We start from the raw sequence: 26,526 nt of genomic DNA on the forward strand, positions 1-26,526 counted from the left end.
GTGTATTTACCAATGATGGTTTTGATTATTTCCAAGTCAAGCTGATTAAATATAATGTAGTATATGAGTATATGTGTGTGTGTGTGTGTGTGTGTGTGTATATGTATATATATATATATATATATATATATATATATATATATATATATATATACACACATATACACTAATGTATATATACAAAGTACAGTATGTGCAGTAGGCACAGAATGTGTACCTTGAACCACATGCACAAAGTGAGTAGTAGTTTTGTACGGTTTGTTACAGTTACATTTATATAGTGCTTTTCTATGCACTCAAAGTGCTTTGCACATTATTGTGTGGGGGGAATCTCCTCAACCACCACTTGTGTGTGGCCTCCACCTGGATGATGTGACGGCAGACATAGTGCGCCAGAACGCCCACCACACACCAGCTATTAGTGGAGAGGAGATGAGAGTGATGTAGCCAATTCAGGGATGGGGATTATTAGGGGGCCATGATAGAGAAAGGCCAATGGAGGTATTTTGACAGGACACCGGGGTGTTTTGTAATATGTGCATGAGCTGTTTATTAGATAGCACTGCAGATGCTGAAGGTTGCAGGTTAACATGTGTGTCTTGTGTGTTTTGCAGCATCGTGGGTCTGTACATGTCAGTGGTGCTGGTCATTGGTAAGTTTGTGCGTGAGTTCTTTAATGGAATATCTCGCTCCATCATGTTTGAGGAACTACCAAATGTGGACCGAGTGCTGAAACTGTGCACAGACATCTTTGTTGTCCGGGAGACTGGCGAGATGGAACTGGAGGGGCAACTGTTTGAGAAACTCATCTTCTTATACCGATCACCCGAAACCATGATTAAAATGACCAGGGAAAAGAAATCAGATTAACATTTCTTAGTTTACTTTTTGAGAGCTTACTGCACAGTTTTTTTTTAACACATCATACCAAGATATTAAGTGTTGCTCTTCTTCCCTAATTAAGGGTTGCCTATTTAAATATTTCCTAAATAGAGTCCTGCCCAGTGTTATGTATTATCAGTCTTAATCCATTGTGCATGAAATTCTTTAAATGTCTTCTTTCTACTCGATACTATATATATGACATATAATGGTGTGTATTAAAAAAAAACATTCAGGGTACAGCAGGGCTTAAAGGCTCCTGGGATGAAAAGAATAGATAATATGTACTTTCGGTTTGCTGAAGAACCTCATTCCTCCACAAGTAGGACCTTGGGCAGATGTCTTAAAAAGCTTTCAGCCACATTTTCCTTACGGAAGTCTTAAGCCCTGCCTTACTCTCTATAATGCATGTGTTTATTTCATAAATCCTACTATTTCATTTAAAATGCAGCAGAACAAAGGTGCCATAGACACATTCCTTTTTAATGTTATTCATGCATTTTATTTCTGTGGATAGTTGAGTTGAAGCAAGTGAAAAATAGTCATAGGCATTAATCAAGGATCTTTGGTCCACCTTACAAAGCATACCATATAAAAATGAATAATGGAAAGAACAATGAATTGGAAATTAAAAGAACAATTTATGCCTAGCTTTGTGATTGAACAGTCCACATACAATCAAATAATAACTGTTCTAGAATCAAAGCTACAATACTCCAAACTAATTTGTAAATGATTACTTGACAGTGTGTTTTTATTTCACAAATTATTAAAAAAAACTGAAATGAAATCTGTCCTCAACATCAGTGGCAATCTCACGAATGTTTCTCCTCATGATAGCGATACCGTATAAGCCTTGTTTATCATTATGTCCAGAGGTCAGAGTTTGTCTGATTGTAGGAAGTCAAAGGGACTAATGATGTCTGTTGCAACAAACAAAAATCCCTGTGTAGAGAAAATGGGAACATGTAACATCGAAAAGATAACAGTAAAACACAGTTTCATCCTAAATACTGTACAACTAATGTGCACAAGTAGGTCACTCACATGCAAACACACTCCTATTTAATGTCTCCAAAATGTTTTTGAAAAAAATTAACTATAGTCTTACAGACTTTGTTTGCTATATACATGTAAAGTTATATATTTTAAATAAATGCCCAATGGGTAATGGCCTGTTGTGCTTTTCACTGTAATCATTAGATCATCAGGAGGTATTCAGTTTGTGCTACATACACATCTTGTCAACTGAAATATTCATGTTATGTCTTACTCACATTCATTACTGAAAGCATTTTAATATATATATATTTATATATATATATAAATATATATATATTTTAATATATATATATATATATATATATATATATATATATACACATTATTTATTTATTTATTTATTTATTTTTTTGCACTGGTGGATTCATCTGGAATCCACAGGTATATGACCCCAAAAAGTATTAAGCCACACTTACAAATGTATAAATTTCACTGCATTAGAAGACAACATGTCAAACCAAGTAGCATTTATTTTAAAGAAAAATGCCACAAGCACACTTTTCAAGCAAAACATTTACTAAAAAATGGATCATTCTGATTAAAATGATAATGTGGCTTAATTACAGATCAAAGCTACAGTGTTTTAATATTTAGTTTGCCATCCTTTTGTTTCGCAGAACTTCTTGATAACATCTGGTTATGGAATCAACCAGTTTCTGTAACAGCTGTGGTGGAAGTTTCCTCCACATTTCAACCAACAAAACTTTTAGTTTGTCCACACTGAAGCATCGACAATCTGCTCATTTCTTCTCCTTGCCATCCTATAGATGCTTTATAGGGTTTAGATCACAGCTTTCAGATGGCCATTCTAATACTTCCATTGTCTGTCTGGCAAAAACAGGGCAGCTGGTATTCTTTGGCTCATTATAGGGTTGAAAAATCCACACACAAACAGTCTCCCATCATATCCATCCAAGTTAAACTTGTTTTCATCTGAAGAGAATGCAGTTCTCCAGAATCTGCTGTCTTTCTGTGCATGTTCTTTTGCAAATTACTTATTCGTGAGGCTGATTCTACCTTCCCTCTGTACCCATGCTCGTTGATCTTGTTTTGAATAGCTTGTGCTCTAGTTGTATCTGGTCATTTCCATCGATCCTTGGCAATCCTTCTTGCAGTTTTTCTTGGTTTTACTCACAATTATCCTGCTTATTCTGCTGGTGTTCTGTTCTTCATCTTTTATTTATTTATTTATTTATTTATTTATTTATTTATTATTTTACAAGTTCTGCTGATCTGCATGGCCAATAATGTAGAGTGGCCTTCTTGTGCATGGCAAATACTGTAGAGTAGCCTTCTTTGTGCAAACAGATGATGCTAGACCTTTTCCCAAAACTTACCTTTCTTAGACATTTTTTTTCCACATTCTTTTAACCAGCTGTTCCCAAGGTAATTTATGGTGGATGTATGTAGTGTAATTTATAGTGGATGTATACAGGTGCCCCTAGAAGACTAACCACATGGTGTACTTCATCACATAAACTATGGATTAAGTGTGACAAGCAGAATAATAAGTGTCCAATTACTTTTTTGTGTAATTACGAAAATTATATCTAATATTTTGATATTTTTAAAGATAAGCTATCCTATTTTGGGGGAAATGTTTTGCTTGAAATGTCTACTTGTGGTATCTTTCATTAAAATAAATGCCACTTGGTTTGACATGTTGTATTCCTAAGTGTGGCTTAAGTATCCAAATACTTTTTGGGGCCTCTGTACTGAACAGAACCTAACAACCTACACCATATTATATGATGGGTTAAATTCACACTACATAGTGACTGTCTATTCAAGCTATACTGCACTTGTTCCACACCATTGAACTGTGCGGATGATTGCACGTCACAGAGCAGGCATACAAAATGGTGTCCAACTGAACTAATATGGTTAGGTGAAAACACATTGGTGTGAATTAGATACACAATTTCCCAATGAGGTGCAATACTACAAATACAATGTGAGAGCATACATACAATTCAGAATCAGTCTAAATGATTTTAAATACAGTAAACTAATCAGCCTTACATCACTAACTGGAGTACAACTGTATTGTCTTGGGTTGTGGCTACAATGTGACAGCTCACATTGTAAACTGAAAGCCAGGAGCCAGGTTATTTTATTTATAGCTAAATTAATATAATAATCCTCTTCTCTTAGGGGCCTTGGGAAAGGCTTTCGAAACGATATATTAAAAAAAGGGCAATGTGGATATCAAGGGGCAAAGGGGCAGGTGCTAGTACCCACAGGCCACACATTAACTATGTTCATTTTAACACTGCATTATTACTTGACTGATAAATTATTTTTTGTTATCAATCTATCTTCATTCCTATCGGCATTGCCTGTTGACTTAAAATGGGCAGTTTATAAAAATGTGATATATAATGCAGATGCAGTTTACTGGGCTGTCTAAAGACTTGAAAGAAGCCAATAATGAAATGCAACACACACTGAAATGATTCCACAAGTAAAAGGACAAGGTTTACATTTTAATACAGTAAGGTTTTAAGGTTTACAGTTTTAGAGAAACGTTCATTAGTCTTGTTACATTGTTAGAGTAAATGAACCAGACAATTATTTCTTTAAAGCACCTGGAATGTAGAACTGAAAATGTTGAATTTAATGGATTTTAGAGAACGTGTTTAGGGAGATTTAGCATTAACTATATAAAGTCACTCACTGATAGAATGCCTCCATTTATGCCTATTTTCAGTACCAAAATTTTACCAATGCAGTGTAATCTAACTGCCCATATTACTGCACATGACTGAACACTATGGTACTTACATTTTCGATGGTCATCACTGAATTACTCAGGTTGAAACCCTTCACCCTCGGCAATGGAAGGCCTTCCTGCAGTCGGGCTAAACATTATATTGTCATTTAATGTTAAAATCAGATAAGTGAAACGTTACAAAATATGAATTTAATTAATGTCATGTGGATCTATTTCTTACCATTCATCTTTGGAAGTACAAAGCTGCTCATTGCTAACTTCACCATACGCTCAATTGGTGCAACCTAAAAAATGATCATACTTATGTCAGACAGATTGTACCATAACTGTGTTATAAGCTTTAAATCAATTTGTCGATAAGTTCTTAAGCACTTACGTCAAATTTTTCAATCTCTGTAGATCCAAGCAATATGGTCAAACTTCAGCCATTCAAGAATTTTAAAGGTAGAGGGTAGAAGTTATTATTTTTTCTGCTTTGCACTTTCATTTAAACAAATGTTTAATTAATAAAATGGTTATTTGTATACTTACTTTTTCATTTTCAAAAGACCCTTCAGCAGCTGATTGTCAATTTGGACTTTAGCAATAAAAGAATATTGCTTGAATAGGGGAAAGATGATTATGCAAAAGTAAATACTGTAAATACAAAAGTGTTGTACAGGTGTCATCTGCACTTACTGTATAAATCTAAGACCTGTTATTTAAGTGCTTAAGGTGTGGGCATTTGTTCAACAATTTCAAATTTTCATTTTCTTTATTTATATTTGGTTTTGAAATATGTTAATAATGTCTCTTTGTAGAAATTGATCTTGGTGTTTTCCTCACAACTGACTAGATTCAACTAATCAGCTAGTTAGTTACAAGAGGCAAAACACCACATTGTGCATGACAGGAGTACTCCAGGACCATGATTGAGAAACACCCCCCTAGAAGATTTAAAAACCATTTAAATTGACATTTTTCTTTTATATTTAGTGACTGACATATTTGATATTTTCCATTATTCATAATTCTGGTTTTCACTACAATATACTGGCAACATAACCCAAGGTAAACATTAGACCAAACTAAATTAGGACTATGATTGTTGTATGCATGGGGAAGCAGGAGGTTTAGGAACAATGAACAATGCAGTACTGTATATTTAAAGAGTTGGAAAGTGCATAAAAATGGTTTAAAAAAAAAAAAGAAGAAGAAAGCTCTCACCATATCCAGTCTGAAAAGGGGGATTAAATCATTCGGTGTCTTGATAGCATAGAATTTGGCTGCAGCAGACAAGTCAACATTGATCATTGTTTGATTAAAGGAAATGAGGGGGGTATCACTGGCATACAGCAAAACTTCCATCTCCATGTCTGGATACAACTTGGGGAGCTGCAATTAAAAACCCAAAAATGGCCATTAAGTGAGTGCAATACTAAATCACATTACAGTAATTTTAGTGAAAAGTTTCACTGATTTCAAATCATGGGTCCTGTTTCACACAATCAGTGCGTTTACAGGGACAACAATAATCCAATATTAACCCAATTAAGACAATACTCTGATTAAGAAACTACCATGTAAACAGCAATTTTTAATTACCTTAATCCGATTAAGGTCATACTCGAAGTAAACACAAATCGAATTAAGACATGTGGAGTACTCCTGTTTTAGTCGCATTATCGACATGTATTACAGACATGTGCACACCTTACACATTATTAACGTCGTGTGAGAGTTTCACCGCATTTTGTGACAGGACACGATCACACATGGCTGTGCTCAACCGTTTTACGGCAAATAAGAGAGCACGGCTGTGTCCCAAACCGCATACTTGCCTACTACAGGCCTGTAGTAGAGGAAACACATGTATCTCAGCTACTATATAGTAGGTAAGTACACGATTTGGGATGCAAACTGTAAGACGAACTGTATGTTGATACGTGAAATTCTGGAGGGAACGTCGGACAGCGTGGCGTGGTGACTTAATGACGTGTGCTGTTAATCGAACTATGATCTATAACATGTAAAATGGGAACATGAAAGGAGTATTCTAAAAGCGACTCATGTAAACACCTTAATTACAATATTGTCTTACTCAGAGTAAGGTCAATAATTAGATTACTGCTATCCATGCAAACGTAGTCACTGTTATCCAGTCATTCTGAACAACATTAGATGATATACACTATAGAAACCAAATACAAACCTGTGGAATCAGGATTCCAAACTGACTTGTGTTCAGGTGGATGGGAGAGGCCTTGGGGATCTTTACAAAAAGAAATCATATCAAATACCTGTTAGCGTTAATGCTAAGAGAATTTAATAAAGCACTATGTAACATGGTGCTATGAGCACATGTGTATTAAATATTGCATTACAATACTTCATACAAAACTATACACATTTTATTATGTAGAATTCATAGTGCAAATTTAATTCTATACACATACCTCTGTACAAAGAAGGAAGTGTAACCAAAAACATGATGTGTTCTTAAATATTAATACAAATCATGAACATACAACATGGCATCCTTAGGTTATCTTCTTTTACTCACTTTTCTTTCTTACTTGTTTTACTGTTTTTATGCAATATTTTATATCAAACCCTTTCACAGCATAATTGAACTCACCTATATAATACAAAAGATTTTTTAGGTCAGACAATACAATATGCTGTAGCAAAGTTGATTCAATTGGTGGTTTATTATCCAACTTTATTAACTGAAAATAATACATGGGCATTGCAGACTGTTGAAGCTATGAAAATATTTATTACTCTTATGCTGAATTCAAGTAGGAACAGGTACGGACCTCCAACTCAATTCCAAACAGAATACTGCATGTTTTATGTTTAAAACAAATTAATATATATATATATATATATATATATATACATACATACACACATATATATCAGATGGTCAATATGATATTTTTTTTTAATAATATAATCTACAGATATGCATTCCTACAGATTCTTCTACCAATCAGTTCTACCAATGCTTATAGTGTGTATTATTTACAATTGTTCTTTGTAACCTGCACCAGACGCCATGTGCCCTAGATAACATATAAGCAACTGCACTTCAGTTTTCAAATAAGTTATGCATGTCTACTCATGAGAATACTGCTGTCCTAGAAGACAGTACGGACAACAGAAAGAAACAAGCCGTCTAGTGACACCAGACTCTTACCTCCTTATATATTTCTCACGTGTATTCTCGAGAGGCCCATGTGGGCAAAGGGGTGTAATGTAATGTAAAGAAGCTAAAGACTAAAAACAAAGCTTGAAAACATCACTGATTTGCCCTAGATTAATGCTCTACACATCATCTTAATGGTAAATTTAAGGCTGTAATTGTTCCCAGTAGTAACATATCGATTGCTTCCTGGTAGCACCATGGAAAAGATGTTCTCTCTTGACCTTTAGCTTGAGCTAATATAAGCTAAACCATTTATCTAATGATAAAAGGAAAAACAGTAAAGCAATACTTAAAGACAACAACATTTCCCCCCCAATAATATTGACAAATTTTGGTCAAAAAAGGAACTTTGGTTTCAGCAGAAGCAACGTGACTTTGGGTATGAGTCTCTATTTGTATAATCTCCTTTTGATCAGTTTTGTTGGTTAAATTAACTATGCAGTGGCGATAAGGATTCTACATATATCTGTTAAAATTGCAGGTTTTATAATGAGGCATGTGACTGTTCTCAGAATTAACCAATCACATTCAAACTCATATTCAAAAGTAACTATTGTACACCTGTCATCAATGAAGTGACTCTGAAAAAAAAAACAACAACAGAAACAACAACATCCAAATCCACCTACAGTACCACACTAAACCATTTGGCAAAATATATGGAACTTTTTGGACATAATTTTAAAAGATATGGTGCAAAAACAAGACAGCTTATCACCCAAAGAACACCATACACACAGTGAAGCCTGGTGGTGGCAGCATGGTGGTGGGAGAATAAATGTTAGTAGCATTAGTGAAGGGGTATACACACTTGTTCAACCAGTTTATTGTAAGTGTTTTCTTTTCCCCCTCCAATAAATCATTCTATTTGTTCTTCATTTGAATTTTGTTGGTTGCTTTATCACATTAAATGTTGGAAAAGATCTGACACAATTTATCTTGGTTTATCACATTTTTTCTATCACAAAAAGGGTGTGTTTTAACTTTTTCTATCCAAATAGTATTGCCAAGTTCCATGTTGAAGATAAATAGCAGCTATCTTGTAGTAAGATGAAGAAATAAATAATTGTTTAGGTTATATCCTCACCATGTCATCTTCGATGGTGATGTTCAACACTCCAGATTTAAGATAAGCAAATGCTGCTGAGTTTACACAGAAGTCAGACATGCCCACTGAGAGCATGTAATCTGTTTTCCACGGCAGCTCAAAATGGTTGGGAGAAAATGGTGGCTCAGAAGTAGAGCTGCTACTGTAAAATTCACCCTGTTACAAAGAACAAAAGAAAAAACATTGTATTAATCACAAAATGGTCAGCATAAAAATAATATGCACAGATTCTCAGCCTATAATTCAATAGGCAGCATATAAAGAATGAAAGATGTATTTTATGTACATTAATTAACTTAGCCTTGGTGCATAAATAATTTAAACTGCCTTTAAGCTGTGTGGCCCCCTTTCAGTTAATATTCCTTAAAAAGCAGAACATACAATCATAATCCATAGAGCCAATTAGGAGACTTTGTGTAGCCTAGTCCGTGTTGTAAGCGAGTGAAATCACATTAGCAAATGAAATATTCATCCTACCTTTACATTTAATTCAAATCCATTTTCAAACACAACAGGTGAGTCAGTCAGAGAAATATTCAGATATACATAAGGATCCATCTTTACGGTTTCTGTTAAATAAAAGATAATAACAGGAGGTTTAAAAATGAAATCGTCTAGCAGACAAAAATATTGTTTACTTCCATTTCATTCCATTGTCAGGCAGCAATAATTTTACAGGATGCTTCTGATAATTCAAAATACAATAAGTGTCAAAACTCTTCATGAACATTTTTATTTTATTTTTGTGCGATACAGTAAATCAGGATGGAAAATGCAGCCTGCAGAATAGTGGCTTATTTATTATTGCTGTATTGTCAGGTGTCTGGTGTTCAAAATATCTTTTATTTGCTTTTATTTGAAATCTGAGGTTACTTAGATTACTCCCCTCCAACATTGTTTGGAGGTAGCTGGAAAGACACTAATGAGCTCATTTTAATGACATATATGCTTGCATCATCCTTGGTGCATTTTATCACATTTCCTAAGCTATAAATTTTAGGGGGTTTGTTCTAAACTCCAATCATTAGAGAAAATGAGCAGGTAAGAGTATAAAAGTTAAAAGCTTGTATGGCCGTGAGAATCTATTCATTTGCTTTCCATCACTCCACTCAAATTAAATGTAGCACTAAAAGCAAATACAATATTTTGTACATTTCACCTAGATTAGGTAGGTTATGTTAAGCTATCGTTATGTTGAGCTTTGTGGAAAATTGTAAATATATACTACCAAAGCTATTAAAAAAATATCACTGACTATTTATCAATAATTATATCAATTTGCATTATACAACTCCGATTCCAAAAAAGTTGGGACAGTATGGAAAATTCAAAAAGACAAACAAAAGGAGTCATTCTCCTTTTTCAAGTCACCCTGTACTATATTGAAAACACATTATTAACACATTATTTGATGTTTTACTTTGTGAATTTAATTTCTTTTTGAAAATATACACTCATTTCAAATCTGATGACTCAACTGTTTACCACACTGTAACATCACCTTTTCTTTTAATATCACTTACAGTATTAAGCATTTTGGCACTGAAGACACCAGTTGGTTAAGTTTAGCAAGCGGAATTTTCCCCCATTCATCCATTATGCATTTCTTCAGCTGCGCAACTGTATGGGGCCTTCATTGCCTTATTTTGGCTGCAGGACTGCAGGTGGGCCATGCTAGCAGCCAACACGCTCAGCTTACGCAACCCTGTGCTTGTAATCTGGGTAGAATGTAGTCTGACGGTGTCCTGCTGGAAAATGCAGGGATGTCCCTGGAAAAGACGACATCTGGATGGCATCATATGTTGCTCCAAAATGTGTACATATCTTTCTGCATTAATGGTGCCCTCACAGATGTGCAAGTTAGCCATGCCACGGGCACTGACTCACCTCCATACCATGACAGATGCTGGCTTTTGGACCTGACGCTGATAACAGCTTGGATGGTCCTTTTCCTCTCTGGCCCAGTGAGCACAACGGCTGTTTTGTCCAAAAACTACATGAAATGTTGACTGGTCTGACCACAAAACACAATTCCACTATGCTACTGTCCATCTCAGATGAGACAGAGCCCAGAGAAGTCGGCGGTGATTCTAGACAGTGTTGATGTATGGCTTCTGCTTTCATAGTAAAGCCTGTGGATGCAGCGGCAAATGGTGTTGAGCTTATCCAAAGTATTCCTGAGCCCATGTCAGGATATCCATTACAGACTCATGATGGGTTTTAAGACAGTGACGTCTAAGGAATTGGAGACCACGCGCATTCAGAAGTGGTTTTTGGCCTTGCCCTTTACACACCAAGATTTGACCGGATTCCTTGAATCTTTTAATTATATTGTGCGCTGTAGAAGGTGAAATTCCAAAAATCCTACCAATTTGTCTTTGGGGAATATTGTTCTCAAAATGTTGGATTATTTGCTGACGCATCTGTTGGCAGACTGGCGAACCTCAACCCATCCTTGCTCTTGAAGGACTAGGCCTTTTTTGGAGGCTCCTTATATACTATGATTAGACGATTGCCTCATCTGTTTCACATCACCTTCTTATTTCAACTTGTCACATCGCTATTAGTCCTAAATTGTCCCTTTCCCAACTTTTTTGGAACATGTTGCATGCATTAATTTCAAAATAAAAGTTCACCTTAAAAAACTATGCAGTTGATTTGGTAAAACACCTTGTCTTAGGTAAAACACATTTTTTCTTTAAATACAAGTCAAAGTACATTTACAAATCACTACTCTTTGTTTTTATTAGCATTTTCCATACTGTCCCAACTTTTTCGGAATGGGGTTGTATTACTGACATAGTAAAATGTTCAAATGTTACAGTAATCCTGAACTGTAAATCTGGATTTAAATGTAAAAGAAAAAACAGCATGTGTTTTTCTGTAAGGGTTGAAATCAGTTTCTTTTTTGTTCACTTTAGGAATTAGTTTCCAGACTTCATGATTAATCAGAGTGAATCAACAGAAAACACCCTCTGATTTTCTTTACTACTCCCAGCTTATAAAGTGTACTGTAGAGTCAAACGATAACTAACCCTGTTCCAAAACTCTATCTTTCAGATGAATACAGTAGTTTTTAATACTGTATTACAACAAACACGAATTTAATACCAACAAAGATAATCTGTCCTCTTGATTAACCAGATCAAAACTATGAGTAGTGCTAAAAGTGAATTCTGTAGGAAGCCAGATATCCATAAAAAGAGGTGATGATTATTGGTATATTTACTGGATTGGAAAATGTCAGCACTTCAAAGTACACAGTTTGGGAACAGTGTGCACTTGTACTCGTTATTACATAATTATTGCAAAACAATATTAATGATTAACTACACAGCTTTCAAAGAATGTAAGCAACCAGACATTGAAATACCAGATGCAGCCAGAACTTCGTCGATATTTTCAATTCCGCTCTGAATTCCTGGACATATCTGGATGGAGAAAAGTGTTATAACATCAGTGATGCTTGGCTTTAGATCAAGGGTCGGGAACCTATGGCTCGCAAGCCATATATGACTCTGTCTGTGATTGGCTATGGCGCAATGGCAGGAAAAAAAATAGGAATCACGAAAGCTAGTGTGTGTCAATTCAATTAAATCTTGACATATTACATTTATATATATATATATATATATATATATAAATGGATATATATATACATTATGAATTATGTATTATGAATTATGTATTACCGATTATGAATTATGTATATATATATATATATATATATATATATATATATATATATATATATATATATATATATACATACATAATTCATAATCGGTGCCCGTTTGTCATGTGTACACCAACCTGTGGCACAACAAGTTCAAATTTTACTGGACAATGTGAAGCAGAGCTGTAATTTCCCGGTCTAATTCATAAATTGGTTGAGAACTACATACTTACACACCCAGCCAAGGTGAAAAGGCTAAAAGAAAAAAATAATATTCTTACCATTTGATGAAACTATCATAATTGGGGGTACACGGTGGCTTAGTGGTTATCATGCTTGTCTCACACCTCTAGGGATGGGGGTTCGATTCCCACCGCAGCCCTGTGTGTACATGGAGCTTGCATGTTCTCCCCGTACACTCCAGGCACTCCGGTTTCCTCCCCCAGTCCATAGACATGCATGGTAGGCTGATTGGCATGTCCAAAGTGTCCGTAGTGTGTGAACGTGTATGTGAGTGTGCCCTGCTATGGCTTGGCACCCCGTCTAGGGTGTACCCCACTTTGTGTGCCCCATGCGCCGTGGGATAGGCTCCAGGTTCCCCGCAACGCAGTAGGATAAGTGGTAAAGAAAATGGATGGATCATAATTGGTTAAATGAAGTCCAAGTGCCACCTACAGGCCTATTACGTGGAGTACAGGTTGTTAGGTCAAGAACACGAAAAATGTCAAATGGCCTTAATTACATACATGCACTTTTTTTTTTTTTTAAATTATGCAATAATAGTAAAGATAATAACAACTATAATAAAAAGACATATATAAAAACATTTTTAAAAATATGTTAACTTTTCTCTGGCTCTTTAAAGAAAAAATCATAACTTTTTTTTTGGCTTTTATGGCTCTGCCAGCTGAAAAGGTTCCCAACCTCTGCTTTAGATACAAGGAATCATGACTTTAATATAAAAGTTTCCTACCTACCCTTTCTCGGATCATCTCTGTAATGCGTCCACTGAACCCTTCAACAAATGGTTGAAAGAAGAAACTGGAAAATATTATATGATGAGATTATTTATTATTATATTATATATGATATGCCATCTCCACAGCACAAGTAGATGGCTAAGTAATGGCTTAGATTAACTAGATGTAGATGTAACTAGAAGTAATTGCAATAAATTGATTAATACATTTTGCACTCAATTCTATGCATTGAGTATTGTGCCCTGAACAAAAACAATTCCCTTAATTGTTTGCATGGAAAACATACACTATAACACTATATGGCCAAATGTTTGTGGACGCCTGACCATCACACACATGTGGTTCTTCCTCAAACTGTTGCCACAAAGCTGGAAGCACACAGTTGTATAGGATGTTTTATGGCGCAGTGTCACAGTTTCCCTTTACTGGAACTAAGAGGCTCTAACCTGTTCCAGCATGACAATGTCCCTGTGGCCTGCACAGAGCCCGGACCTCAACCCCAATGAATACACTTCGGATGAACTGGAATGCTGACTGTTCTAGACCTTATAGCATGACATCAGTTCCTGACTTCACAAATTGAAACTTGTGGATGAATGGGCAAATCCCCACAGCCACACCCCAAAGTCTAGTGGAAAGCCTTCCCAGAAGAGTGGAGGTAAACAGCAAAGGGGGACTAAATCTGGAATGAGATATTCAACAAGCACATATGGGTGTGATGGTCAGGTGTCCACAAATTTTTGTTCATAGATAGATGCTAGATAGAGTATTCTAGAGAGAGTATCAGAAAAATTGTTTGGTTGTTGATATTGTATTATGTACTTTACTTCTTATCAGGTATTTGACACTGAGTATAAATACATTTAGACTTACCTTGCACCACCATGGAAATGTACTTGAACACCCCCCACATCGGCAGAACAGATGACGGTGGAAATGGAAAGGTGCTCTTCGGTGCTCTGAAACTCCAATAATGTTTTGAGATTGATGGTATATACAGCCAGATCGAACCAACCGCTATCATGACTGCATTAAAGCACATATCAGTACTACTTTAGATGTATTACAGTGTACTTTACAATGACATTATAGTACACACAGGTTATGTACATTGTGCATTCAGGAAGTATTCTTTTTTTTGTACATTACAGCCTCACACTAAAATGGATAAAATTAATTTATTTTTACCTACATGCAAAAAAATTCCCCCAGAATAAAAGTGTTAACAGATTAATAAACTATAAAACTGAAACATTATATTTACATAGGTACTCAAGTCCTTAACCTGACTTTAATTTGGTATAATAATACCACTGTAAGTAACTGACTATATATATATATATATATATATATATATATATATATATATATATATATATATATATATATATGAACTGGTATGGGGATGCAGGGTATTTATAAATATATTTCCAAACCCAACAGTAGATGGTGGTATTTAGTAATACTAGCTAGGAGGTGGATTTTAGGTTTGCATGTGTGTGGGGTTTTTTCCCCCTCAATATTAGGTAACATTTGTCAAGTCAGCACACTGCATTGTTGTTGCCACCTCTCTTTCACCAGACGAATACCAAATTTTAATTTTTTTTACATTTATAATTGCCTTTTCATCTTTGTAGCCTGCTAAAAGCTGTGTGTTAGCTATCCTGGACTTTGATGGATCCAAAGGCTACAGATTTGTTATAATAGATGGCTAATGTTCAAATTTGCTCCATATCTGTGGAGGAATGTTTGAAAGTGTAATGCCTCCTGGGCCTATGCTTTTCTTGAACTGATTCATAACTGTCAAAATGATTAGTTTCTGTAGTTTTTGCCTACAGTTTGGGAATTGTAGACTGTGCATGTGATAGGTCTCTGATAGGAATAACAGTGCCATTAAAACATTACAATCTAGAAATTTAAATAAAAATGCCCCCCCCCCCCAACACACCCTTTGTTTTTTTTATTTAACAAACTGCACCTTGCACCTAGATATTGCAAAGTAATATTTATGACTAATTACACAGCTTTTACAAAGAAAGTAAGCAACCAAACATTGAAACACCAGAGATTTCAGGCAGATGTAAGCAATGGCACAACAGCCCATACAGAGGACCTAGAAAAAAAGGGGGGTATTAACATGGATGAATAAAAATGAGGGGTTACAGTGTATTAAATATGGAAATAATTTAAAATACCTGATTTAATGCCACAAAATCTGCCTCAAGCTCTAACTGGAGGCTCTAAACTGCAAGTCTCTCTTATCATATTGACTTGCATTCCTGACATTTAATAAATCACTTACCACCACATTATTTGCACTATTTTATTTTCAATTTAGCTGTTTAGTTATAGACATGTAACTACATATTGTAATTAGACTTATTACCATACTTTATAAATTCTAACAAGCCTTAATTCATGAATTGGAGCAAAGTAGTTACGCTGTTCCTACACTTGAGTAAGTGTTACAAAGCGTTACTATTTAAAGTGATAGTTTTGTCCAATGTTACTGGCTCAATTTAGCTGTCATAACGTCATCTCATAAGGAAGAGGACATCTAACACAAACCTCAAAGGTTATACAGTCCACAGTTTATTGAATGTCCACTAGCAAATATTTTAAACATTTTTACGTTTCTATATATTATGAATAAAACTGAACAGGTATGTAGCGTAGTATAAAGTAACATGATGAAAACTCGAAGATCCCAAACCGACCACATACACCACTTACATGATGCCAAACTCTGTGTTCCAGCGACCACTGATGGCAAGAGAGAGTCCGCTCACTTGCAGAGATACACCTGTTCCCTCTAAAAAAGCTACAGAGGGTTCTGGCAAATCGCAGCGCACGACGGTCATGCTGAGGAATTAGAATAGAATAGCAAGTTAGAGTAACAAAACTTTAAGACACTAGTACTGAAGACAAATCTTTGTATATAACTTTTCCTTAGTTTGTTCAAACTGACATCATCTGATTTTGGTCACACTTTCAGACATTATACAAAAGTTCTGTTATAAAAAACAAACCCACCATATGACTACATTTGTTGACACTGACCATTTAGATGGTTAATTTCTTTAACCTTGTAGCCTGTTTGTTCAGGCCCCATCGCCCATCCGACTCGTGTGCAAAACTAGCTTTCATAGATTACATTTACGGTATTTAGCAGATGCCCCTATTCAAAGTGACTTTATCTAACATTCATCTCATTTTATACAACTGAGCAGTTAACGGTTAAGGACCTTGCCCAAGGGCCCAGCAGTGGCAGCTTGGCAGTGCTGGGATTTGAACTCACAACCATCTGAGCTACCACTGCTCTATATAAAGAAAATAGTATCAATATTTAAAAAGCATATGTCATCTTACAAAGCAATAAATTGTCTATCCGCATAAGAAATTTGAGCTTTCTCTGTCTTTTAAATAATAATTGAGGAGACATATTGTCTCAGGACTTGTTTGCAGACTGCTGGAACTCCCTATGAAAGGTAGCCAAGTGCAGTGCTATGATTTCCTCTGGTTCTGTGTATCTCACAAACTAAATTGTTTCAGAAAGTAAAACAAAATCTAAGATAAAACAAAGGCAAGCTGAGTAAACACAAAATACAGTTTTTAAATGGTAATGTTATTTATTGAAGCAAAAAGGTTATCCAGTACCAACTGGACCTGTGTGAGAATGTATTTGCCCCCGTAAGTTACGAATTCCTCAAATCTATGAAACTACATTCATAATGGGGTTCAGCTGAACTAGATGCAACCAGGCCTGATTACTGAAAACCCTGTTCAATCAAATCAGCACTTAAATAGAACTTTTTCAACAGCATGAAACTGGTTAAATGGTCTTACCCAGAAAGACACTGTGCCAAAGTTGAAAGAAATTCCAGAAATTATGAGGAAGAAGGTGAATGAAATGCATCAGTCTGGGAAGGGTTACAAAGCTATTTCAACATTCAACATTCTACAGAGGAACAGATTTCAACATTCTACAGAGGAACTATTGAGCACATCCTGAGCATCTGCATCACTGTCTGCTTCGAAAATTGCACCTCGTTGGATCACAGGACCCTGAAGCGGATAGTGAGGACAGCTGAGAAGATCATCGGGGTCTCTTTTCCCTCCATCATAGACATTTACACCACACGATGCATCCACAAAGCCACCAGAATTGCGGATGACACCACAAAACCCCCACACACACTCTTCACCCTCCTGCCATCTGGAAAAAGGTACCAAAGCATTCGGGCCCTCATGCCCAGACGGTGTAACAGCAGACACCTCAACACTCAGAGCACACGGTGGCGTAGTGGTTAGCACATTCGCCTCACACCGCCAGGGTCGGGGGTTCGATTCTCTGTGTGTGGAGGTTTCCGCCGGGTACTCCTTCCCCAGTCCACAGACATGCATGGTAGGTTGATTGGCATGTCTAAAGTGTCCGTAGAGTATGAATGAGTGTGTGTGTGATTGTGTGCCCTGAAATGGATTGGCACCCTGTCCAGGGTGTACCCCGCCTTGTGCCCGATGCTCCCTGGGATAGGCTCCAGGTTCCCCGTGACCCTGAAAAGGATAAGCGGTATAGAAGATGGATGGATGGATGGACCTCAATACTCAGAGACTGGACTGACACACATGTGCACACACACACTATCTGAACTGAACACTGTTCCCATTGCAATATTTGCACATTCCTGCATTGACTCTGTTGCATTTTGCTGCTACTGTATTTATAAAAATATAGTATTTAATTTATTGTCAATATTATACACTTTACCTGGCTGCTACCACAATAACTGCTATGTCCATATTTGGTATAAGCTAATCTGCTGAAGACTAAGTCATAGCATGTTATGTTCACATTTATACCATTTTTAAATTATATTGTTAACACTTTGGCACCTATCTTTTGCACTACCTATTATATCAGACACTTCCACACTAAAACTGTGTACTGGTCGGCGCTACATTGTCACTTACTGTGCCTATTGTCCTGTTTTAGTAGTATTGCACTACTCCTATGTTAGCACACGTTTGCACATGCACTTTGTGTACAATGTGTAGATCTTATTTAGTTCTGTGTCATCTCATGTGGTTAGTGTGTTGGTTTATGTAGCACCATGGTCCTGGAGGAACATTGTTTCATTTCACTGTGTACTGTACCAGCTGTATATGGTTGAAACGACAATAAAGCCAATTGAACTTGAACTCAAAGGCTCTGGGACTCCAATGAACCACAGTGAGAACCATTATCTCTAAATGGAAAAACTCAGGACAGTAGTGAACCTTGCCAGAAGTTGCCGACCTTCCAAAATTCCTCCAAGCGCACAGCAACTACTCAGGAAGTCACAAAAGAGCCAAGGACAACATCAAAGGAACTACAGGCCTCTCTTGCATCAGTAAAGGTCACTGTTCATGACTCCACTATCAGAAAGACACTGGGCAAAAACGGCATCCATGGAAGAGAGGCAGGGTGCTAACCCAGAAGCACATTAAGGCTCATCTGAAATGTACCAAAACACACCTTGATGATCCTCAAACCTTTTGGGAGAATGTAATGTGGATTGATGAGTCAAAAGTGGAACTGTTTGGAAGACAGGGGTCCCGTTACATCTGGTGTAAACACAGAACACAGAATCATATCTATGGTCAAGCATGGTGGTGGAAGTGTGATGGTGTGGGGATGCTTTGCTGCTTCAGGGCCTGGGCAACTTGCAAAAATTGAGGGAAACATGAATTCTGCACTCTACCAGAATATCCTAAAGTTTAATGTCTGGTCTTCAGTCCGTAAATTGAAACTCAATTGGATTATGCAGCAAGACAATGATCCAAAGCATAGGAGTAAGTCCTAGTCCTAGAAGTAAGTGAAATACTGCTCCCCAGTTATTGGAAGTGTTTGGTTACAGTTATTGCTGCTAAAGGTGGCACAACCAAACTTTAAGTTTAAGGGGCAATTAGTTTTTCACATGGGTGATAAGTGTTGGATAACTTTTTTGCTTCAATAATTAAAAAAAACTTGTATTGTGTGTTTACTCAGTTTGCCTTCATTGTATGTTGTATTTCGTTTGAAGATCTAAAACTATTTAGTATGAGAAATACACAAAAACAAGAAATCAGAAGAAAATACTTTTTCACAGCACTGTATCTGCGACATCACAAACCAAATACTTTTACCATCAAAAAATCAGGCTCCAACACGGCAACAATAAAATACCGCTGATGTGTAGAAACAACAGTTATCTCATAGTTTATTTTGTTATTTCTTCAAATGAAACATTTTAAAAACATGATCTATGTTGGTACGTCTGTCCATTCATTTATATGAGTAGTCGGAGTAGTAGATTGGTGTGTAGTGCTTAAATTTGAGGACAGTAAGACTTAAATTGAATTAGTAAGAAAAAAAATCTAAATTAATAGGAAGTTATGGAGTTATGAGGATGAGGAATATCAACTCAAAGACAGTTTTAATCAATACAACTGCTTTACTTATATTCTTCAGAAATCAGTGAAATTGCTTTTGTTTTGTTTAGTTCAGGTTTGTTTTCGTAAATACTTATATTCATCACTGGTTTAGGTACTTACTCATGCAGGACATAGTAAACTGAGCCCAAAACAATATCGACACTCCCTCTGACCTCTGGGAGCTTAATTGTACTCAGTTCCTTCTGAAGCCAGTCGGTCATCCAGTGAGATACTACACGCATATAAAGGAAAAGTAAGTAACACAACATTTTAACACACACACACACACACACACACACACACACACAGTACATACATACATACATACATACGTACATACATAAGAACTCTACATGGTATTTACAGTCTACATTTACAATATCTGAACACCAGAGGGACTTCTGGGGTGTCTGCGACTTGCAAAAAAAGGCTTGCGACTTGACTTGGACATGTGAACGACTGACTCGAGACTTGAATTGGACTTATGAACGACTGACTCGAGACTTGAAATGGACTCGTGAATGACTGACTCGAGATTTGACTTGGACTCATGAACAACTGTCTTGAGATTTGACTTGGACTTATGAACGACTGACTCGAGACTTGAATTGGACTCGTGAACGACTGACTCGAGACTTGAAATGGACTCGTGAATGACTGACTCGAGATTTGACTTGGACTCATGAACAACTGTCTTGAGATTTGACTTGGACTTATGAACAACTGTCTTGAGATTTGACTTGGACTTATGAACGACTGACTCGAGACTTGAATTGGACTCGTGAACGACTGACTCGAGACTTGAAATGGACTCGTGAATGACTGACTCGAGATTTGACTTGGACTCATGAACAACTGTCTTGAGATTTGACTTGGACTCATGAACAACTGTCTTGAGATTTGACTTGGACTTATGAACGACTGACTTGAGACTTGACTTGGATTCGTGAATGATTGACTCGAGACTTGACGTGGACTCGTGAACGACTGACTCGAGATTTGACGTGGATTCCTGAACGACTGACTCGAGACTTGACTTGGACTCGTGAACGACTGACTCGAGACTGGACTTGGACTCATGAACGACTGACTCGAGACTGGATTTGGACTCGTGAACGACTGATTTGAGATTGGACTTGGACTCATGAACGACTGAAATGAGACTGGACTTGGACTCGTGAATGACTGACTTCAGACTGGACTTGGACTTGAAGACAGAGACTTGTGAAAAAAACAAGTCATTTTGGTTTGGCATTCCCGATTATGATTCTGCACTAAAATACTGTTCCAAAGCCTTCCCCCACCTGACATTCGGAACGAGTGTGCTGAATATATATATATATATATATATATATATATCTAGCAGCAAATCAAGTGTGTATACCGAGGGTACACTAATAGTGATCCTTATAAGTAGTTATATGCAAACATCGCTATGGTATAAACGTGTGTATAGCACCGAATACCACATCTACCACATCCGAAAGTTGTTCTATTGGATTCAGATCCAGTCACTGGGAAGGACACTGAAAAACATTGAACTCATTGTCATGTTTATAAAACCAGTTTGAGACAACTTTTGCTTTCTGACAAGGCTGGTCATGCTGGAAGTGGCCATTAGAAGATGGGTAAATTGTGGCCATGAAGGGATGCACATGGCCAGCAACAGAACTCAAATAGGCTCTGCGATTCAAGCAATGATTGATTGGTATTAATGGGCCCAAAGTGTGCCTAGACAACATTCAACACACCATTACACTACCACCACCAGCCTGGACTGTTGACACACAGCAGGTTGGGTCCATGGACAAAGTTCTGACCCTACCATCTGTGTGCATCAGCAGAAATCGAGATTCATCAGATCAGGCAAGGTTTCTCCAGTCTTCAACTGTCCAGTTTTGGTGAGCCTGTGCCCACTGCAGCTTCAGCTTTAACCAGCCCATCTGGCACCAACAGTCATGCCGCAGTCAAAATCAGAGATCCCATTTTTCGCCATTCTGCTGGCCATATCTGCATGATTTTATCCATTGTGCTGCTGCCACACGATTGGATGATTTAGATAATTGCATGGATAAGTTGGTGTACAGGTAATAAAGTGTTACATGAATGTACTATTAAATACTCTAAAATACACCCACTGTCCACTTTATTAGGAACACCTGTACATTCATGCTGTTGTCCAATCAGCCAATTTTGTGGTAGCATCACAATGCATAAAATCATTTAGATGCAAGTCAAGGGCTTCAGTTAAATGTTCACATCAAACATATGGAGAAAACAGAATCGGGTAAAATGTGATCTTTTGAACCATGGCATGGTTGCTGATGTCAGACAGGTCTCTCTAAACAGTCTCTAGAGTTTACACAGAATGGTGCAAAAAAACAAAAAAGATCCCATGAGCAGAGGGTCTACAGGCTGAAACATCTTGTTGATGAGAGAGATCATAGGATCATGACCAGACTGGTCTGAGCTGACAGGAAGTTTACAGTAATTCAAGCACTCTTTACAACCGTGGTGAGCAGAAAAGCATCTCAGAATGCACATCAAACCTTCAGGTGGATGAGCTACAACAGCAGAAGACCACATCAGGTTCCACTCCAGTCTATCATGGGCACAGACTCACCCAAACTGGACAGTTGAAGAATGGAAAAAGAAAAAGACCCTCCCTGATTTTCAACTGTCCAGTTTGGGTGAGCCTTTGTACATGATAGACTCAGATTCTTGTTCTTCGCTGACAGGAGTGGTACCTAATGTAGTATTTTACAGTTGTAGCCCATCCACCTCAAGGTTCAATGTTTTGTGCATGCTGAGACTCTTTTCTGCTCACCACGGTTGTAAAGAGTGATTATTTGAGTTACTATATCCTTCCTAGCAGCTCAAACCAATCTGGCCATTTTCCTCCTATCAACAAGGCATTGCCACCCACAGAACTGTTGCTTACTCAATTTATTTTTTCTTTTTCACACCATTCTGTGTAAACTTTAGAGACTGATAGAGATAAAATCCAATAATAATAATAATCCAATATGCACAGCAAAATCAATAGCAGGAAACAATCATTGGTCAGGTGATCAGCAAGTCAAGGCAGAAGTCAAAAACCAAAAAACAGAAACAGAATCACAACCAGAGTGTGAAAATCACAAAATACAAAGGCTTGGTATTGACTGGTAACAAAGATACAGCACAAACACTTCAGTATAGCCTGTGTGCGCTGTGTGTGTGTGTGTGTGTGTGTGTGTGTGTGAGTATGTTGTTGTAGTTTTCAGTGACCATGTTTGTAGGCTCTGTTGTGTTCAGCGAGATGTAGTGTGATGCCTATTCTGACATTTACATGACAGTTTAAAACATTTGAAATGACACAAACAATGTTGAAGGACCAGAATTATGAATCTAATTAAAATGTGAGTCAATCAATTAACAAATAAGGGTTTCTTAAAGTTTCTACCTTCATGGCAGTTATCAGATCTTTCGGGGTTCCTCCCCACCAAGGTAGATTTATGAGATCTTTGTTTTACTCCCACGCTTATCTTCCCATATTCATTTTATTTGAATGTTCCTGTCAGTGGCATTTAAAATGCACTCAGCATTTATTCATTAGTCATTTTGACACCTAATTCCTCTTAAAGTTAATGATCTGAAACCAAGGCCAGTACAAATACTGTGGAGGCATTGTATGGAAAGAGGAAATTGTCAACGTCTATTTTTGGCTTTCCCATCAGTGTGGTGTATGTGGTATGGTTGCTTCGCAATTGCAGTCACATGCTGTAGGCTCTTTTAGATTAACTTTACTATATAGCAGCCATATATTGTAAATGAAAACCATTTAATCATAATGCTTGCTATGATATGCTATATGACCAAACATTTGTGGACACCTGAAAATCACATTTATATGTGCTTTTTAAACATACCATTCCAGATTTAGTCACCGCTTTGCTTTTATAATAGCATGTACTCTTCCGGGAAGGCTTCCCCGAAAGCTACACAAGTTAAATACAGCTGCTACAAAACAACTTGAAAATGCCATGAAAATCATTTTAAGAAATAATCCTCTTAATTTGCAATTTACAAAGAGTACAGATGCTACATGATATTCATGGCCATTTTGTTTCTGTCTAGTTTCTCTTTTTGTCTCTCTTTGTTACCATGTGAAATGTCTTACCTTTTTGCAATCCCTTCTGTGACAGAACAGCTTGCAATGCAGGATAGTCTGCATGTATCTGTGTTATTCCCATTAGGAGGAAAGTATTAACCAACCACATCTTGGCCTTGACTACAGATTTGCTGGACCTGTTAATAATAGGTAACAACGAAAAACATTTTCTATGAGGAAAAAAACCCCTCCATTTTTCTCTAACACACAACATACATAATTATAGAAACTTTTATCCAGTTACTTGAAAAACAGCTTGTTACCTACAAAAATGATCTAAGGTTGTTGCTTCCACCGGTGTGTATACAGGAATGTATGTTTCATACATGATCAACAAGCTTGGTTCATGAGTCATTTTGATAGTTACTTCCTCTATAGATAGTGATCTGAAACTAAGCCTAGCACCATTGCTTTTATTTAACATTTCCTTAAAATTTTTGTTTGCTGTAGGGCTCTAAAACACATATGTATTCATTTTTAAATGTAAAAACTATGTGTAAAAAACTTTGTGTAATTGCAAGTGTTTCACTTTTCACTTTTTGTCACATAACACATTGATTTTTATTGTCTGTAAGAAATCTAATTATTAAGTTCCTCAGTTATACTGTATGCATATGGATGTGTGTGTGTGTGTGTGTGTGTGCAGGACATGGCTATTGTGTGGTCCTATACAGTACAATAATATTCTGGGGTTAAATTTGATTTATAGAGTTAATAATTACCCCTAATAAGCATGCAAGCTGAAGGACATGGTAAAAGATAGTACTCTCTAAGAGCTCATGAGAAACAAACCATTAGCGGAAGAAAGCCCCAAAAGAGGAACAGATGCCCTTCTGCTTGACATATTCTTATGATATGCAATGCTCATAAATAGGGCTTAAAGGCCATTCAAGCATTTGGTGGAGTGGTAGGATGCTGATGTCCCAGGGTGCCCCATGCCTGTGTTACCTTCTGGTTCTCCTTTTTTAGTTATTCTGTCATAGCTACACCTGCCAGAGTCTCTGCTTGCACTCATGATCATGATATACCCATTTTAAACCACTGTATGATTAGAGCATACCTAATAATCTGCTCTCTCTCTCTCTCTCTCTCTCTCTCTCTCGCTCTCTCTCTCTCTCTCTGTTTAGCTGTACATGTTCTCCTGCTGCCTGACCTACTGCCAGTGCCAGATCCTGACACATAGTCTGTTGTTGCTCCTCTCACACTCCAGACCTGCCTGATTCATCCTAGCACTTTACTTCTACTCTGCTCCTCCTGCTTCTTCATCTGTCTATACCAGGAATTGACCTTCTGCTGTAGATTGTCCCACACGAATACCGTAAAGTATTGCACAAAGCTGCTTTGTGACAATATGTATTGTTAAAGTTGAATTTAGATCAAAAGGGCAAAAGATCTGTGACCAATGTTAAAAAGTATAGGTTTAAAAAAAAAAAATTTAATGCCTTAGAAACTACCAAAATGACCTAGGAAAATATCTACACCCTCAAAACGTATGCAATTAACTATGAGTATCCATATTGGAAACACCCATGTCCTACTGTTATCCAAACCCTGGATTTTTTTGAGTGTTGGAGTACTTTAAATGCTTTCGTTTATGAATAAACATAAAATCTAGACTTTAATGCCATTTACATCAGTGGTGCCCTCTCCCTATTTCTGCCCCTTGCACTATCTTCAGAAATGTTTCTTAGATGTCTAAATTTAATCAAAGGAGGAAGTGATAGTACTTTTCCCCATAGCAACAAAAGTAGAAGTGAGACAACTCTTAACTTGTACTGCAACCCACTTAATGGACATTAAGAGCTGTAAGCAATCATAATATTAGCACAAGGAACAACCTTGTGGTCTTCATTCTCCGGTGGGCAGTCTAGTCATGAAGGTTCCCTTGAAGAGAAGTTCAGTCACTTGGACAGCAAGGAATTTACTCTTGGGGCTTATCTAGTTTGATCATAGTCATTCCTACATTGTCTATGTCATGCCACAAATATCAGTATGCAGTGTTTGCGGTGAGACTCTCCCTGAAGTAGAATCTGTAAATCATGTTTATGAGAGAGCTCATAAGGTATTTACCACCTGCAGACAGATGGTCTGATCAAACAATTTAATCAAACTTTTAAGAACATGATTTATGACATTAGAAAATGACTCAAAGCTCTATTATTTGTAGAATGAGAGGTCCCAGTACAGTCTCAAGACAAAGGTTTCACTGCCACTGGGGCCGGTATGGTAATGGTAAGCTCAGCGATATCACATTTTTTGTAGCTTGATCATGGTGCCCAAGCTTGTCA

At 37.0% G+C, this 26,526-nt stretch overlaps 2 protein-coding genes across 4 annotated transcripts in view; one reads left to right on the forward strand and one right to left on the reverse strand.

Annotated features, from left to right (window-relative positions):
- Nucleotides 1–1,385, forward strand: part of si:dkey-11f4.7 (piezo-type mechanosensitive ion channel component 2) — an 82,095-nt gene extending 80,710 nt beyond the window's left edge. The window contains exon 52 of the mRNA XM_053624742.1: nucleotides 615–1,385. Within this exon, the coding sequence (XP_053480717.1) occupies nucleotides 615–870 (256 nt within the window). The 3' untranslated portion in view covers nucleotides 871–1,385. The remainder of the gene's footprint in view (nucleotides 1–614) is intronic.
- Nucleotides 1,362–24,579, reverse strand: bpifcl (BPI fold containing family C, like). 3 transcript variants are annotated; one of them, XM_053624755.1, is made up of 16 exons: nucleotides 24,502–24,579; nucleotides 24,248–24,375; nucleotides 20,206–20,317; nucleotides 16,366–16,494; nucleotides 14,506–14,658; nucleotides 13,630–13,693; nucleotides 12,350–12,407; nucleotides 9,454–9,545; nucleotides 8,956–9,132; nucleotides 6,870–6,929; nucleotides 5,885–6,052; nucleotides 5,210–5,277; nucleotides 5,055–5,097; nucleotides 4,899–4,962; nucleotides 4,729–4,805; nucleotides 1,362–1,827 (listed from the first exon to the last, which is right to left on the reverse strand). In XM_053624755.1, the coding sequence occupies exons 1-16, from the start codon at nucleotides 24,564–24,566 to the stop codon at nucleotides 1,762–1,764; spliced, it is 1,524 nt and encodes a 507-aa protein (XP_053480730.1). In that variant the 5' UTR covers nucleotides 24,567–24,579; the 3' UTR covers nucleotides 1,362–1,761. The 3 variants fall into 3 exon arrangements, 1 of the variants encoding a protein (XP_053480730.1); XR_008385932.1 differs by lacking the exons at nucleotides 1,362–1,827; nucleotides 4,729–4,805 and having other exon boundaries at nucleotides 4,942–4,962; nucleotides 5,210–6,052; XR_008385933.1 differs by lacking the exons at nucleotides 1,362–1,827; nucleotides 4,729–4,805 and having other exon boundaries at nucleotides 4,942–4,962; nucleotides 5,210–6,052; nucleotides 24,506–24,577.
- Between the last annotated feature and the right edge of the window lie 1,947 nt (nucleotides 24,580–26,526).

Source organism: Ictalurus furcatus, chromosome 5 (genome assembly GCF_023375685.1).
Source record: "Ictalurus furcatus strain D&B chromosome 5, Billie_1.0, whole genome shotgun sequence".
In the NCBI taxonomy this organism is placed as follows: Eukaryota; Metazoa; Chordata; class Actinopteri; order Siluriformes; family Ictaluridae; genus Ictalurus; species Ictalurus furcatus.

What these genes read in the sequence shown, in the direction of transcription:
- bpifcl (XM_053624755.1), bottom strand. Translation starts at nt 24,566, where the DNA reads ATGTATGAAACATACATTCCTGTATACACACCGGTGGAAGCAACAACC. An exon ending in CGAAGTTCTGGCTGCATCTG is followed by an intron (nt 9,546 to 12,349) that starts GTATTTCAATGT and finishes TTTATTTAACAG; the next exon opens with AAACCGTAAAGATGGATCCT. An exon ending in TGTACTTCCAAAGATGAATG is followed by an intron (nt 4,806 to 4,898) that starts GTAAGAAATAGA and finishes TATAATGTTTAG; the next exon opens with CCCGACTGCAGGAAGGCCTT.